Source organism: Lissotriton helveticus, chromosome 10 (assembly GCF_964261635.1).
Source record: "Lissotriton helveticus chromosome 10, aLisHel1.1, whole genome shotgun sequence".
NCBI lineage: Eukaryota > Metazoa > Chordata > Amphibia > Caudata > Salamandridae > Lissotriton > Lissotriton helveticus.
The window spans coordinates 43,223,816-43,241,067 of record NC_136071.1 but is presented as its reverse complement, the minus strand read 5'-3'; the positions used below and the strand labels follow the sequence as shown (position 1 = coordinate 43,241,067).

Below are 17,252 nucleotides of genomic sequence, written 5' to 3'. Positions count from 1 at the left end.
GCCAGGACCTCCCTTTGGTTTTATGCTGACTATGTAAACCTAAGCATATATAAGGTCCCTGTTTTCTGTACTCCTTAGAACGCCTCCTACAGTTACCGGAGGGTACTGTGTGACATATTCTCCCTCATCTGAGGTCGATAAATATGTTTTCTTTATATTACAGCTTTGGTGCCAATCTCTTCTTTGTTGGTTTAAAAGAACCAGGTGTATCAGTGAGACCCCTGAGAGGGTTTCTATTTTCTACAGAGTCATTTGCAGAAATTCATAAGAGGTAACTACAACAGCAACTGACCCATGTGGAAGTCAGTAGAATAGTCAGGAAACTTAATTGCAAGTGAAGGGAAAACCTCAACAGTCAATGTTTGTGAGTGTGAATAAACATTCAGAGCACCGTTTGCCCTTCATCTGCCCTTCCAAACGTACAGCTGAATGAACCAAATGCACGTGGTGTAGGAAGTTGGCGAAAACACCTCAGAAGTCTATCTTTTTACCAAAATGGTGGAAATAAATTCCCATGAACAGCAAAAAAGGAACAAAGATATGTTTTAATGTTTCTAATTTCCTAATACTAAACATTTAGATTCTCGCCAAATCACAGACTTCTTAAGCATCCGTTTAGGGAATGCTGGTATATGCCATTAATGTATGTAAGAAGCATACAATTAATGTATTAGTCGTTAAACTTTGAATGTGTGAATGTGATGGATAGATCTTTGAGACAGTTGTAAATTAGGAGTGTACCTTCTAAAGGAAGGCCTTCCTGAGTATCTGCAGATGATTCAGCCACATGATTGGATGGCTGTGATGCGCACAGTCCCCACTCTGTCTGGATATATGCAAGCTGTCTTTAAAAAGTAAAACAAACAGCAATAGTGTCAGGAAGGAAAAATATGTGGGATCTGTCTGTGGTTGGCAAGATCTACTCTAGACCTTGCAAGGCCGGTTCACAGACCAGAAACTAACACCGAACCTACAACTGCAAGAGCAGACGTTTCTGGACTTTGAGGAGTACGCAAGGTTTTAGGGTCCAACACCAAAGACAGCCAGAAGTTTACTTTTGCAGGGTAAGACTTGTATTTGGAATACACATTCAATAATCTTGGAATTCTGTAGGAATTTTGGACTTCTCAGAATGTGCAACGGTTATAGTTTCCCAGGAGTAGTTCGGGGATCGTCCATAATATCACTTGGGTGTGGAGCCGGCTGTCGCAACTCATTTGGGAGTTTTCCTTTCCCCATTACCAACCTGGGTAGGGATTGCCCTGTCTCGAATAAGCCTCCAACTGAATTCAGGGTGCTGATGTGCCTGCTAAATGTTTGTGAATACACAAGTCCACAAGATTGGAGATGTTCACCACCTTGGGCCCTGGAACGCTCGCAACCCACCCCGCGAGTTGATTTGATCACAAATAAAACAGATGCTGGTGTGATTTAAAATGTAAGTAAATACATTCATGAATCAATTTCATGTTTTGTCAACACCAAACTTGATTTAATGCTTCTAAAACAAGGCGTTTGTGCACTTAAAGTTCAATTTACAAGTGCAAATAAGTTTGTGACTTGGCCCTTCATTTTTCTTGAAGCTGCCATGCAGCCTGATATTGTTGACAGAACTTTAACAAACTTCTCCTATAAATTTAAAAGAGAAACGCTTAAAGGACAGTCACTAACCAAGCACATCATACCTATTGTAGGCAGCCACTCAGGGCCGGATTCACAGAACTAACTTAAGACAAAATCCTAAACTTACTACTTTTTGTATTCACAGAAGTTAGGATTTTGTCTTAAGTTTGTCTTAAGACAGACTTAAGACAGACTTAAGACAGACTTAAGACAAAATCCTAACTTAAGTCTGTCTTAAGACAAACTTAAGACAAAATCCTAACTTCTGTGAATTCCAAAAGTAGTAAGTTTAGGATTTTGTCTTAAGTTAGTTCTGTGAATCGGACCCTCACTTTGTATATGATCATGAACATAGCTGTAGAGGCTCCATGAATAGGTTGGGCTTCGTCTGCCCTACGCCCGGCCTCCATATTACACCCAGTGCTCTTCAACATCCTTGTATTCATTGGTTCACAGGCCAAATATCATGATCCTCTCCTGAAAAGCTGAAAACGATGACCCCCATGCAATTTGGAAGCTTACATTGTCAAAGGGACAGACACTAGAATTGCTGTACTGTGTTCTGGACAGCTGTGAGCTCCTGATGGAGACCAGATCTAGCCTGGAATACTTTGCAATGAGCAGTGAGTTGCATTGTTGTACTTACCTGAGATGAGAGTGACTGAGGATGGTCAAAGAGCAGAGGGGATTGGTGGTTGGAGGGCTACAGTCAGATACAAGACCCTTGCTCCCTTGTTATTAAGGTCTCACCTACTGACCTTCTTCTGAAGACAACCACAGATGGTTGATGAAGCCATGATCTCCCCGCCCCCTCGGTTTTAGGCATTTAAATGTCCCAATGCTGCCTCCTGCCTATTTCAGATCATAATGACAGCCATCAGGCCAGGGCACACCACAGAAGTCTGGAAACAATGGTACGCAGAGGTCTACGCAAATGCTACTTACATGTAGTATCGCTTCCGGTCCAACTTGGAGATGTTGTTATTGGTCACACTAAAGAGAGAGAAATGTCAGAATTAGTGGAAAGCATCTGTAACATTTTAAACCATCCTGAGCCCATTCATGCTTTGGAAGGCAGACATGGAGGCATCTGGCTTTCTTATTTTTAACTTTTTTATTTGATACAAAGTTAACTTAGCTACAGGAAGCACCTGTAGCATTACATAAAGTACTTTTATCATTTAAAGACGTATCTAAAACCTGAGGTGATAATCAGAAGGGTGATATGCAAAAAATGTGGGGACCCATGATATACTGTGTTATTTTAGCACGTGTTGCACAACAACGTCTATCTAAATCACAAACCTTTACCATTTTTGACACAGCAGACAACCACAGTCACATCACTTTTTGGTAAGTACCTATGGAGGGAACAGAACCCAAGTCTGTAAAATGCACAGTCAGAAACTCAACCACTAGACCACATCTCCACCCTCAGGTTCATGGGAACAGGCCTGTCTGTATGAGTATGGTGGCAGCAGCACACTGGTTTTAAATACCCAGGGCCTAAGTCACCAAAATATTTTCATGTGTAAATTCAACTTACACATGCGAATGGTCATTTTACGAATCTAAACCCACTTTTGACATGCGCATAATTTGGTCTTCTACCTGAACGGCATTTACTCACACGTATATTTTCTTAGGAGTAAATCTATAATTGGCTAGGAGCGATTATTTCAGGGTGAGAATGCACAAGTACAAATGCGCTCCGCCGACCTCGCCCTCGCCACAGACCCCAGCTTCCGAAGAGCGACCTCCGGCGACAGATCGTTCTCCCACCTCCCCGCCAAGACCTGGAACGCCCTCCCCATCCACCTACGGCAGACCCAAGACCTGCTGACCTTCAGAAAACTCCTCAAGACCTGGCTTTTCGAGCAGTAGCAGCATTCCCCACCCCAGCGCCTTGAGACCCTCATGGGTGAGTAGTGCACTTACAAATGATATGATTGATTGATTAATAATTGATTCCGGACCCACTCCCAATTAACCGCATCCAAGGGGGAAGCCACAGGGGAAGTACCATCAGTGGAGAAGGTCTGTGAAATCACCAGCACGTGCTCTCCGCCCCGTCTGTGGAACCCGAACACGCAGGACCTGAACATATATCCCCTAGGAGGATCGAAAGAATCATAAAGCATATAAGGAAGGATGGAAGACCTGGCCCCACTGGTTGGCCAGCATCTCTGTTTAAAGAGACTCCAGACATCTGGACAAGGACTTTGACCCCATTAGTCGGCAGTAGGTTGCAGGTGGGGTCAGTCCCAGACATGCGGCGAATTGCAATCCTCTGCCCCATATAGAAAAAGGCAACTCTGTCAATACCCGCTAACTACAGCTTAACCGCACTGCTTGACGTGGAAACCAAAATATATGCTCACACCATGCTGGAACACCTGGAGGGGAAACAACCTTAACAACGCGGGAATTACATTGCGATGTCATTACAACACGGTCGTTACACCAACCTCGTTGTTACCACGCAAAGCCACTACTACGCAAGTCACTACATCAACTTGCAGTAGATGGCGTGCTAACATTAGAAATAGTATAGTTTACTATTCCAACACCTTCTCTACTGTTATGTAGGCCGGAGTTGGAATAGTAATTTATACATTTCTAATGTCTGTGCACCATCTACTGCAAGTCGATGTAATGACTTGCGTAGTAGTGGCTTTGCGTGGTAACAACGCGGTTGTTGTAACAACTGTGTTGTAATGTCATGCGAAGTAATGACTCGCGTTGTAACGAGTCATATTCCACCTGGAGGCCTGGGTAAGTGAACAATAGATCCCTCCATGCTTTCAATCAGGATTGAGCGCCGGGGCATCAACAGTGGACAACATCATAGCACTATCTTTCCGAAGGCACCAAGCCGCCAAGCACAACAGCTTACACCTAATTCTGTTGCTTTCTCCATTATATTGCGGCATTTGACAGGGTGGATAGGGGAATCCTATGGAGAAAGCTGGATGCTTGGGCCATACCCACAAAGCTGCCTAGTGCCATATTTTCACTGAACTCAGAAACATGGGTCTGCATGACCACTGGCCCAGGCTTGGCAACCCGAAAAATCAAGACAAATAGGGGCCTAAAGCAGTGGTGCAACCGGGCTCCCTTACTCTTTAATTTGTACACAGCCAACCTGTGGAAGAGTTTGGAGACTAGTGGCCTGGCTCGGAAAACCTAGGTCCAACCAAGCTCCAAATAATACAATACGCGGATGACATGGTGATCATGGATCGCACAAAAGCCGGCTTACAGCGGGCGATGAACACCCGAGCGCTTTTAACAAGGCTAACCAGCTCGTAGTTAACCAGGAAAAAACAAAGGTCCTGATATTCGGTCACTGCTGGAATAAAAATTATATCTCCTGGGGTCTTGGCAGCCAGAGCATTACCACAGCTAGGATGTATAACTGCCTGGGTGTATGGTTCACTGAAAGTAGCACAGCAGTGGCACAAATAAATGCAATTAAAAAAGGGCACTGCAGTTACATATGGGGTCGGCCAACGGATTCAACAATTAAGGAGTTCATCGGCAGCCCCAAAACTAAGGGGAGTGAAAACGGTATTTCTGCCTGCCATACAATACGGCCACTTTGTGTATCCTGGAACTTTAGACGAAGACCTAGAACAAGCCCACTGTAGAGCATTAGGCCTGGGCGGTGAACTTTGCTAAGTTCGAGGAGTTTTCTGCACTCCACACTCGGCGGAGTGCAGAAAACTCTGCCTTGCGATGTGCAGCTAAGTTTTTTCCCCGCTCGTGATCGCGATCGGTAAGTTCGCAAGGGCGAGCTGCCGCTTGGGAGAATTTCTACCCAAGCTGCAGGAATACCAGCACAAACTGCAGTTTGCACTGCACTCTGCCTCTCACGGAACTTCGCAGAGGTTTTTTGTAACTTCGCGGAGTTCCGTGTAGCAAAACTCCACGAACTACACCCAGGCCTAAGAGAATACAAAAAAAATCTACCAACAACCTCGCTTTTTTCGCCACGGCAGGCTAAGGTTAGACTTGGTCTGGTATCACAGGATTTAGACTTTCAAGCAGCCATGTAGTACTACAACAGGGTCAGGATGGCAGACACCCATTCACTGACAAGCCATCTAAAATACAAGTTTGATACCGAGGCAATCCTTGGCATGACCACTGTGCTCACTCCACATGACAGACTCAATCCACCAGGTGGGTGACGCCCCACTCACCACCTGGAAAAATGCAATCATTTGGCAATTAAGGGTGAGCTCGATGGACCAAGATCTGCTGCTCCTCAGGACTTCGGAAGCGGCTCCGGCTTAAACGACTCCTACCTAGCCGCGACTCGGCAACCATATCTAAGCGAAGCCATATACGCAGACACTCGCAGACAGATCTTCTAGATGAGGTCTTTAGCTCTGCCAAGTAAAGATTTGAACCCCTCCCTCCTGGGTGTGCTTCAAAGGCAAGAGAGCTTGCAGGCTTTGTTCCTTTCAAAACGAATCATGGTTACATCTGCTAATTTGTTGTCCCTCCCTGGAGCTCCAGAGAAGGTAATTAATTAAACCGGTATGCCGGGACCCGAACATGCCAGGAGGCTTTCAACATCTGTTATTCAAATTATTTCCCATGGGCCTTGGCAAGATGTGTAAAATTTGTGGCCATACTCAGTCGGTGTCTATCATCAAGCCCAGACGGGGAACAGCGTTTACTACGCAACTTTTACAACGCTGTGCCTTTACGACGTAACTTTTACAACGCAAGTCATTACAACGACTTGCGCTGGGGGGCGCTCCAGGATAGGGAATAGTTTAAGTTACTATTCAACTCCTTCCCTACTATCCACGGGGACTGGAATTGGAATAGTAAATTAAACTATTCACTATCCAGCGCCCCCCAACGCAAGTCGTTCTAACGGCTTGCGTTGTAAAAGTTGCGTCGTAAAGGCATGCGTTGTAAATGCATGCGTAGTAACGACATACATCCAGCCCAGACACAGTCAACAAGGAGATGCAAATATAAACAAAATAGGCCGACCTTGCTCCACAGCCTGCGTGCTGGTGGAAGAACTCTGGAATGTACTGTCTGCCTTGGTAAGACTTGAATCTACATGTTTTAAGCAGTAGAACTAAGGACCTATTTGCCAGACATGGCCCTATTGATAACTTTGATAGATATCAACTAATTTAAGCCACATCACATTGATCATCTGGTCACAATCACCTCATTTGCACATGTTTTACACACAGAAGTTTTAGGAATTATATCTGATAATTGTTTGAGTTCAGTGTAAATCTTATTTATTTTTAATGGTTTTAATTGACTAAAGAATAAAGCTTACAATTACATTTATACTGCCCCCCCCACCCCCCAGAGCCCTTTACAGAGCAAGGATTGCCTCTAAAACTGCTGGGTGGTTTAAAGTGAAAGAGCTTGTCTATGCAGAATTTTTTTTATCATATACATGGCCTTATCACATACAGGCCTTTCCCATCTGAAGGGGTGTGGCGCCGCGGCTAGGGCGACTGACTTCGGAATCTGGGGATCACGGTTCGATCCCCGGCACCGGCGGCAGATTAGCCCAGCACCATGTGACTCTGGGCAATAGCTTGCTTAATCTTCCCGACGGCCCCCAGTGCCTAGAGACCCTTACGGCTGATGGTGGCTTTACAAATGGGGATTATTATTATCTGTGTACCCAGGATCTGGAAAAACATCCTTGTATCTATCAGGAACACCCCAACCCTGCTCCACTCTAGGAAAGGGTTGAAGACGGTAAACAACCTTTACAACGCAACTTTTACCAGGCAGTGCCTTTACAACGCAACTTTTACAACGCAAACTATTACAACGCATTGCACTGGGGGGCGCTCTAGGATAGGGAATAGGTTTAATGTACTATCCAACACCTTCCCTACTATCCACGGGGACTGGAGTTGGAATAATAAATTAAACTATTCACTATCCAGCACCCCAAAGCGCTATGCGTTGTAATGGTATGCGTTGTAAAAACCGTGTTGTAAAAGCATGCGTTGTAATGTCATACATCCGTTGAAGACACACCTCTTTAAAAACACTAAAGAACACACCATCCCAAAGCAGTAACAATCAAATAAGCAGGTACCTGTCCTATCCCTCGTTGACTTTACGCTCGTCTTCGATCCAGTAAAGAACTCCTCTGCCTTTATAGCTAGATTTGTGCTAGACTAATACCATATACATTCATACATATTTGTACCTCAGCTGGAATGTCAGGGAAGCAGCTCTACCTGGGACGAGGGTACGCGACTCTCACATGGGATGCTACGGAGCTGGATAGAAAGCTGGGCTTAGCTAAACAAGGTGGGCCCGATTCACAAAAGTAATCTGATACAAATAATCTTTACGACTTTTGGTATTCACAGAAGGCATTTAGGAGTACTAAAGTTAGGATTTTGTCTCAGATTACTTTTGTGAATCAGGCCCGGTATGATTATTTGCACAATTTCCTCCCATCTTACCCCAACTATTTTACCCCTAGGTTGAAAGGGAACTCCTGATCCCCCCTCCAATATTTCCTAAAAGATGCAGACTTCTACACCGGGGATGTTAATTTGCGATGAGCACTGTTTTTATTTCGCAAGCAAATCTCTGTGTCGATTATTGGCCTTCATGTAGATCTCGACTCCTTACGCCCAAAAGTATTTTTTTCTTTTGCGTGTGAGGCTGAAACGAGCTCACTTGTAAGCGTTTTGTAAGAAAGTCCATAGCTTTTCCTGCTGGGTGACTCAACATTCACAAGGGAATGGAACATGGAATTACACTTAAATATATAATGTTAAAATGTGGAGTATGCAATATTAAAGCACTGGGAAAGATCTGGCTTCCACGCGAAAGCCCAAACCACAAGAAACGATGCATATTTTCCATACGTTTAGTGAGAAATATACTAAATTCTTGAGAAGGAAACTCCACAACTTTGCAGACCCTTTTTTGTTATTTCACTGAAAGGGTCCCATCCTGGCCCACATCTCTGCCACAGATCCTGAATGCTCTGTACTGGATAATAGGAGCAGTTATTATAGAAACCCTCTGTTGAACCACTTGGCTGGCATTTTATCAGTCCACACAGATTATGATTCAAGAATATATGGACGTACGTCAGACTCCCTGGACCTGGAAATCAGCAGAAGTCAGCTGCAGTAGAGGCTTACACAACGCAGTGTCACAGAGGACCGACCACCTGCCACTTAAGAATATTAGACTTCCCCCCAGATGCATCAAGCATCCATTTTGCGATTTCTTATTAGCGAAAAATAAGGAATCGCTATTAAGGAATAGCAAAATGCTATGCAAGAAGAAATCCCTTTAAATTAGCGATTTCTTAAAATTCCTTAATTGCGGTTCGCAAATTGCGAGTCGCAATTAAGGAATACCTCCCCATTCATTCCTATGGGCCTAGAGGCCCATAGGAATGAATGGGAAGACATTCTCAATTTACGAATCGCAATTAGCGAATCGCAAAATGAGAATGCGATTTCAAGGGTGCAGGGGTGTCCAAAGGACACCCTGTGCACGCCTGAAATTGATCTGTGCACATATGTTGCGCACACTCATGCCCTTAGAGTAGTGTGTGCGCAACATGAAACTTTGAAAAATGCACTTTAGTGCATTTTTCAAAGTTTTTGCAAATTATCATGAAGTTGAACTTCATGGTAATTTGCGAGCTCTATTAGCGAAATCGCTATTTTTTAAACTTTCATGCATTGCATTTAAGGAATCTCAATTTGAGATTCCTTAAATGCAAGTAATCGCAATTTAGCTAATTCTTAATTTGCGATTTTTGCATTTGGGATGATGCATCCCAAATGCAAAAATACCGGTCGCAAAGGGGCAGATTCTGAGAATCTGGCCCTTTGCGAGCGGTTTTTAGCTTCATGCATCTGGGCCTATGTGACTATGCAATATTAGAATATTACACTATGTGGGTGATCCCTGCTTCCTGGTTAAAAGTGCAATATAACTCACCACAGTACCAGATTTCACCTCTCTAGCCTAAAATATGGCATCCATCCAGAAGTGATAAAACATAAAGTCCACGCAGAAGAACAGCGCACCTGATGCCAGACCAAAGGCTTGCTCACGCGAAAATAGACGTGTGTCATAATTTAAATGCCATTACCTTTAATTATTCACAAAGGATCCCCTTAATCATCATTAGCTGACTCTGGTGCAACAGGCAGCTGTTTGTAATAGTAATTGTTAATGTAAAATAATTACTTACAATTCAACACCTGGCACAAGACATTATAATAATCCTAAACCCGAATGTTAATACTCCTAAATGTCAACATAGACAGAAGATGTTCTGTATACTAATACAGCCTGCACTCAGTTACAGAAATATACTATTTTTGTAATTGTGATGCATGCATGGATGTACGTTGTTACAATGCATGCTTTTACCACGCATGCTTTTACAACGCAGGTTTTTCAACGCAAGTCGTTACAACGACTTACGTTGGGGCGTGCTGAATAGTGAATAGTTTTATTTACTATTCCAACTCCAGTGTCCGTGGATAGTAGGGAAGGTGTTGGATAGTAAATTAAACTATTACCTATCCTAGAGCACCCCCCGCACAATTCGTTGTAATGACTTGCGTTGAAAAATCTGCGTTGTAAAAAAGGCACTTATGGTAAAAGTTGTGTCGTACAGGATGTTTCCCGCATGCACAGAAACAGGTAGACATGAAAAGAGATTTCAGTTAAAAGGGGCGGTGCTGGGGCGGGGCCTTGGCCGGAAGTGGGCGTGATGACCTGTCAGGTTTGACGAGTAACGTACCCTTTCTCTACTAACACATGCATTTGTGCCTGGACCTGAAAAGCCTGGCTGCAACATGGTAATTTTTCACAATGTGTTGTCAGACTTGCTTGATCACTTTGATGGAGTTGCACTCTCTCCAGATGGTGTCCAAGTGCGGCAGGGACTGCGACGTCAGGGCGTTGCGCGTCAGCAGGAGCAGCTCCAGGGTCTGGTTTGGCAGAAGCGACCGTGCCAGAGACGCAGTGCAGGCATCCGTGAGATGGTTGGCATCCATTCTGTGAAAGGGCACAGAGAGAGAGAGGGCGAGAGAGAGGGAGGGAGGGAGAGAGAGAGGGAGGGAGGGAGGGAGAGAGAGAGAGAGGAGAAGAGGAGGGCGAGAACTTGTTACTATCGATCCTTCTGTCTGCACATATCCCCTGAGTTTCCTAGTTGGATCTGGCTAGACAGAGCAATGGCTCCCTCGGGCAGTGTGTTTGAAAGGTACAACAATAAAAAAATAAGGAGGCTGGCAGAAAGGCTATTATATCATCTGACAGGAGGCCCTAAAGGAAACATTCCAAACAACAGGAGAGTCTCAGAGGTAACACTCCTTTCAGCATTGTGGAGTGGTAAACAAGTGATACAGAGTGTAGTATTGATAGCCACTGTGTCAGCCAGTGCTATACACAAGATGCGGATAATTCAGGGTATGGTGCCTGCACGTTTGCTCGCTATAAAAACACCATGAAGTTTGTGTTGACGTTCAATTTAGCGCTGCAGAGTGCTCGAAATGGGAATATACAAGTCCCAAATGTCCCAGAATAACTGTTTGCTACTCAGAAATGCCAGTGCTCTCCCATTAAACGTACTGCACCCCTGCTGAGAAATACAGGCCCTCTCCCTTTCAAATTAAATAAGTTCAGGCATTCGGTATCCAACAGTGCCTGTCCGCTTATAAGCACTGGCGCAATGTATTTATACTGTGCCGTTGCATTTAACACCTTTGCCGCGGGGCTAATCCCCCCGCGCTGCTGGGGGTAGGGGGGACGCACAGCACCACAGTGCTGGGGGGAGGGGGGACGCGCAGCACCACAGTGCTTGTGACGAGCTCGGCTTGTCACGCTGCACGCTGGCGCTGTGCTCATGACGAGCTGAGCTCGTCATGACCACGCCCGTTTTCAGAGAAGTGTGGCTCAATGGTTAGAGCGGCAGACCCTGATGCAGAGGTCTGGCCCGGGACCAGGGTTCAATTCCCCGCCTCGGCGGGTCTTGGGCTCAAAAATTCCACAGACCTGATAATTCTCGCCTCGGTGCCTATTCCAATCATGGAGTCCCACTCTGCAACTCTGGGCAATAGCTTGCTTAATCTCCACAACGGCCTCCACAACGCTAAAGGATGCCTGGCCTCCACCTTGGGGGTGGCCAGGAGTGGACACCTCACAGGGAAAGCCAGGATGGGTTCCACAGCGGTATTCGTACAAGCGCCTTGAGACCATTGCGGGTGAGTAGTGCGCTATACAAGTATTAATTTACATTTACATTTACATAGAACACTCAGCACAGCGGGGGAATTAGCCTCGCGTGTGAGCGCCGCGCCGCGTCATGACGAGCTGAGTTCGTCATGAGCACAGCGCCACCGTGCCTCATGACGAGCTGAGCTCGTCATGAGCACGGAAGAAGCTAAGGTGTACATATAAACATTTAGCGCTGGCATGCTGTCAGGTTACTGCTTCAGAGGGCTTCGAATAGCACAAAAATATAAAGAAGGTATTAGAAACATACAACGAGTCTTAGTAAACCGATAGAGCACCAAAAACCAAAGGCTCTGAATGGGTAGTGGGACAAGCCCTCCCAAATTACAAAGATACAGAGACGCGAGAGCAGCAGAAAGAGGGACAGGACCCAGCAGACAGATGTGGCCCCTCGCCTCCTCACACTTTCTGACTTCTTTCCAGGACTGGTCACTCGTCTGCAGCCTGGTCTGGAAGGCAACAGTATAAACTATCAGCCAGATTCATCAACGGAAAATCGTCTCGCAAAGGGCCAGATTCTGAGAATCTGGCCCTTTGCGAGTGCAATTTTTGCATTTGGGATTCATCACCCCAAATGCAAAAATCGCAAATTGCGAAATCGCTAAATTGCGAGGAATTGCATTTAAGGAATCTCTATTTGAGATTCCTTAAATGCAATTCATGAACCATTTTAGAATTGCGAAATCGCTATTTTTGGCCGCTATTTACCGCGAAGTCTGACTTCGTGGTAAATAGCGAAAACTTAGAAAAATGCAATTTAGTGCATTTTTCTAAGTTGTATGTTACACACACACGTCCTTTGGACACCCCTGGCACCCTTGAAATCGCATCCTTATTTGCGATTAGCAATTTGCTAATCGCAAATAAGGAAGCCGTAGAAATCGCAAATAATATTGCGATTTCTACATGAATTCCGTTTTGCGAGTCTTTAATAGCGATTCCTTAATATTCGCTATTAAGGGCTCGCAAAAGAGGACAATGATGAATCTGGGGGTATGATCCTGATTTCGATCACGGCGGCCCGGTCGCTCCATCACAATGGTAGCAGGTCCTGTCCGCCGAAATATAAATCCCATAGGAGTAAAAAATAAATCCCATGGAGTAACCCGTCCACCGAGATCTACATCAGGCCCTAAGACTAGATAGCTCTGGTGACTTGTCATGCTGCTCGCACCAGTCTGCCGTCAACCAGCCTTTGCAAACTAGAAGACCCTGAGATTCTCTGACTGAACTCCAAGTCCAGCAACGTTAGACTTCCAGAAGGCCTTGCAGCTGTTTTGGGGACATGGGGTGGAATTACCTTCTTCTCAAATGCTATCTCCTGCCATAAAGAAGGGGTTGAGGTAGGTTGGGGTGACCAGACGTCCCGGATTAGCCCAGACAGTCACGGTTTTCAACCGGCTGTCCCGGCAGATTTCGGTAATTTTTGTCTCATGTCCCGGGTTTTAACCTCATCACTGTGGCGCGAATTCCGCCACAGTGCTGAACATTCCGATCGCGGGCGTGGTCATGACGGCTCCCGGCCGTCATCAGCACACGCCCACCATGACTCATGACGGCCGGGAGCCGTCATGAGCATGGAAGAGGTTAGAGGGGGTCGACTGAAAACATTGAGAGGCTTTTTTTGGGTGTTATAAAGCTGTGCTAGTGAGTAGCTGTTTTAAGTCAAGTCAAGTCAAGTCAATAAATTTATATAGCGCGCTACATACCCAGAGGGTCTCAAGGCGCGTGAGGAGGGGTGGGGAATTACTTCTCGAATATCCAGGTTTTAAGCTGCTTTCTGAATGCTAGGTGGTTTTGAGTGAGGCGAAGGTGCATGGGAAGCGAGTTCCAGGTTTTGGCCGCTAGGTAGGAGAATGATCTTCCTCCCATGGTGGTTTTGTTGACGCGGGGAACAGTAGCGAGGGCTTGGTTGGAAGAGCGCAGCTGGCGGGAGGGGGTGTAGAAGGAAAGACGTGAATTGAGGCATTCGGGTCCAAGTTCGTAGAGAGCTTTGTGTGCGTGGGTGAGGAGGCGGAAAGTAATTCTCTTATTGACGGGGAGCCAGTGGAGGTTTTTCAGGTGACCAGAAATGTGTTCTTTACGCGGGATGTCTAATATGAGTCTGGCTGATGCGTTCTGGATGCGTTGGAGTTTTTTCTGAAGTTTTGCGGTGGTACCGGCGTAAAGGGTGTTTCCGTAGTCAAGGCGGCTTGTAACCAGTGCGTGGGTGACCGTTTTTCTAGTTTCGGTGGGGATCCAGCGAAATGTTTTTTTGAGCATGCGAAGAATGTTGAAGCAAGATGAGGAGACTTGTCTGGTCATCGAGAGTGAGGAATCCAGGATGACGCCTAGGTTCCGTGCGTGATCCGTTGGGATGGGTGCTTTTCCAAGGGCTTCTGGCCACCAAGAGTCGTCCCAGGCGGAGGGGAAGGTACCTAAGATAAGGACTTCTGTTTTGTCTGAATTCAGTTTCAGACGGCTATGCTTCATCCATTCGGCTACCTCTTTCATTCCTTCATGTAGGTTGGTTTTGGCGATGTTTGGGTCTTTGGTGAGTGATAGGATCAGTTGAGTGTCATCAGCGTAGGAGATGATGTTGAGGTTGTGTTGGCGTGCGATGGTCGCGAGGGGGCTCATGTATACGTTGAAGAGGGTGGGGCTGAGTGAAGATCCTTGTGGCACGCCGCAGATGACTTCAGTGGCCTCTGACTTGAATGGTGGGAGGCGTACTCTCTGAGTTCTTCCGGCAAGGAAAAAAGTGATCCATTCCAGTGCTTTTCCTTGGATTCCGATGTTTCTAAGTCGTTGTAGCAGGGTGTTATGACAGACTGTGTCGAAGGCTGCGGAGAGGTCGAGGAGGATGAGGGCGACTGTGTCTCCATTGTCCAGTAGAGTTCGGATGTCGTCTGTTGCTGCGATGAGTGCGGTCTCAGTACTGTGTTTGGCTCGGAAGCCGGACTGTGAAGAGTCGAGGGATTTGTTGGCTTCGAGGAAGGCGGCGAGCTGGTTGTTGACAGCTTTCTCGATGACTTTGGCCGGGAATGGGAGGAGCGAGATGGGGCGGTAGTTTTTGAGTACGGTGGGGTCAGCTGTGGGTTTTTTCAGAAGGGCGCTGAGTTTGGCGGGTTTCCAGCTTTCTGGGAAGGTGCCGGATTTGAGGGAGCAGTTGATGACGTCTCGGAGGTGTGGTGCTATGATGGAGTCTGCTTTGTTGAAGATGTGGTGAGGGCAAGGGTCTGAGGGGGATCCTGAGTGGATGGAGTTCATCAGGCGAATGGTGTCCTCAGTGGAGATTGGGTTCCAGTCATTAAGGATGTTCAAGGGGGGTGAAGGTACGGCAGAGGGTTTGGTGGGTTGGTCTTCGGGTTGGTTGTTGAAGCTGTTGTGGATGTCTGCGATTTTGTCGTGGAAGAACGAAGCTAGTGAGTCGCAAAGGGTTTGAGAGGGAGTGATGTTGTTGGAGTTGGCAATGGGGTTGGTAAACTCTTTGACGATGTTGAATAGTTCCTTGCTGTTGTGGGCGTTTTTGTCTAGTCGGTCTTTGAATGCGGTTTTCTTGGCAGTCCGGATCAATTGGTGGTGTATGCGGGAGGCGTTTTTGAAGGCGTCCCTGGTGTTGGTGTTTGGGTCTTTTTTCCAGGTCTTCTCAAGGGAGCGACAGAGTTTCTTGGATTTCTTAAGATCATCGTTGAACCAGGGGGCGTTTTTGCTCCCTAGTTTGATTTGACGTTTTTTCAAAGGTGCTAGGTTGTGGGCAGTGTCGGTTAGCCATTGTGTGAGGTTGATGGCTGCTTGGTTGGGGTTCGATGAGTGGGCAGGGGGGTTTTGAAGAAGCGATGTGGAGACCTGGTTGATGGTGATTTTGTTCCAATTTCTTTGCAGAGTAGGTTGAGGATGGTTGTGGGATGTGGTCTTTTTGTAGACAAAGTGAACGCAGCTGTGGTCCGTCCATTGGAGAACTGTGGTGTGACTGAAGGAAATATGTTTGCTGGAGGTGAAGATAGGGTCGAGAGTGTGTCCTGCGCGGTGTGTGGGGGTATTAACAAGTTGTTTGAGTCCTAGGTTGGCGAGATTGTCCAGAATTGAGGTCTCCCAATAGGATGTAGTCCTCGGAGGAGAGGGCATGTTGGGCGATAAAGTCAGTGATGTCTTCAGTGAATTGTGCACGGGGTCCTGGTGGCCTGTATAGGAGCGTGCCTCTGAGTGTGGTCTTGGGGTCGGTGTGGATCTGGAAGTGAAGGTGTTCGGCGCTAGAGAGGTTGTCGTCTGAGCTGGTTGAAATGCGGATGGAGTTCTTATGGACGATGGCGATGCCTCCTCCTGTTTGTTTGGGGCGATCTTTTCGGATGATCTTGTAGCCTTCCGGGATGGCTATGGTGATGTCTGGGGCCGAAGAGGCGTTCATCCATGTTTCTGTTAGGAAGGCGACGTCTGGAGAGATGGTGTCTAGTAGATTCCAGAGGTTGATGGCGTGGCTGTGGACCGATCGGGTGTTGAGTAGGATGCATTTAAGGTGGTTGGCGTCAGATCTATGTTTGGTGTTAGTGGATGCGGAATTGGTTTTTGTGCCGTCAAACTTGCAGGAGATGCATGTGAAGGGTCCATGGGTGTGTCCAGGTGAGGTTTGGGCGCAGTTGGGGAGTCGGCCAGGATTAAGTGCTAGGAGGGTGGCTGAGTCGTATGTAATGCGGGTGGGCTGGGCATTGCGTGGAACAGGGGGTCTGGCGCTGGGCGCGGTCCAGGCGCGGACGGGCGTAGACGGGCTTACCTTTGGCGCACCTTTGGCGCGGCCGTAGCGCGTGGACGCTGCACGTTGGGACATCTGCTTTAAATGGATAGTGGAGGGGGCGGAGCGTGGGAGGGTCAGCTGGGAGGAGTTAGCCGGGAGGGTAGGCGGGGCAAGGGAGTAGACAACAACCTGGATACAAAATGGAGTTAGAAAGTGAAACTTGGGCAGCCTTTGGTCAGTGCAAAGCTAAATAACAATAGTGCACACAATTGAGGCAGCAGAAAAAGATGCAGATTATAAAAGGCGGCAGTCACACGAAGTATTACCTAAATGCTAGCTTAGTGTGAGGTACGGCGCGATGAATCAACATAGCGCTATGTGAATTTGCTAATCCTGTCGTGCGCGATGTTTAACAAAGCAAAATTACTTGGGCGCTGTGATTAAATGTCGAGCGCGATGTTAACAGTGCTATTCCAATGGAGTCCGATGTTATTAGTTCCTTATAAATGACGCGCGATATTTAAAGGGCTAGATTACACGAGCGCGAAGTCGGAAGCAGCTATTTAAACAAGCGCGTTGACACAGATGCAAGTGCGAGCAAGCGTGCTGCTACGATACCAGCCAGATG

At 46.6% G+C, this 17,252-nt stretch overlaps 1 protein-coding gene across 2 annotated transcripts in view; it reads right to left on the bottom strand.

The window, feature by feature from the left end:
• LOC144785866 (NACHT, LRR and PYD domains-containing protein 3-like) overlaps positions 1 to 17,252 on the bottom strand; it is a 251,221-nt gene that overhangs the window by 17,653 nt on the left and 216,316 nt on the right. For both annotated transcript variants that reach the window (XM_078664719.1, XM_078664720.1), the window contains 2 exons: positions 10,510 to 10,677; positions 2,569 to 2,616 (listed from right to left, as the gene is read on the bottom strand). In XM_078664719.1, coding sequence (XP_078520845.1) covers positions 2,569 to 2,616; positions 10,510 to 10,677 — 216 coding nt within the window. The remainder of the gene's footprint in view (positions 1 to 2,568; positions 2,617 to 10,509; positions 10,678 to 17,252) is intronic.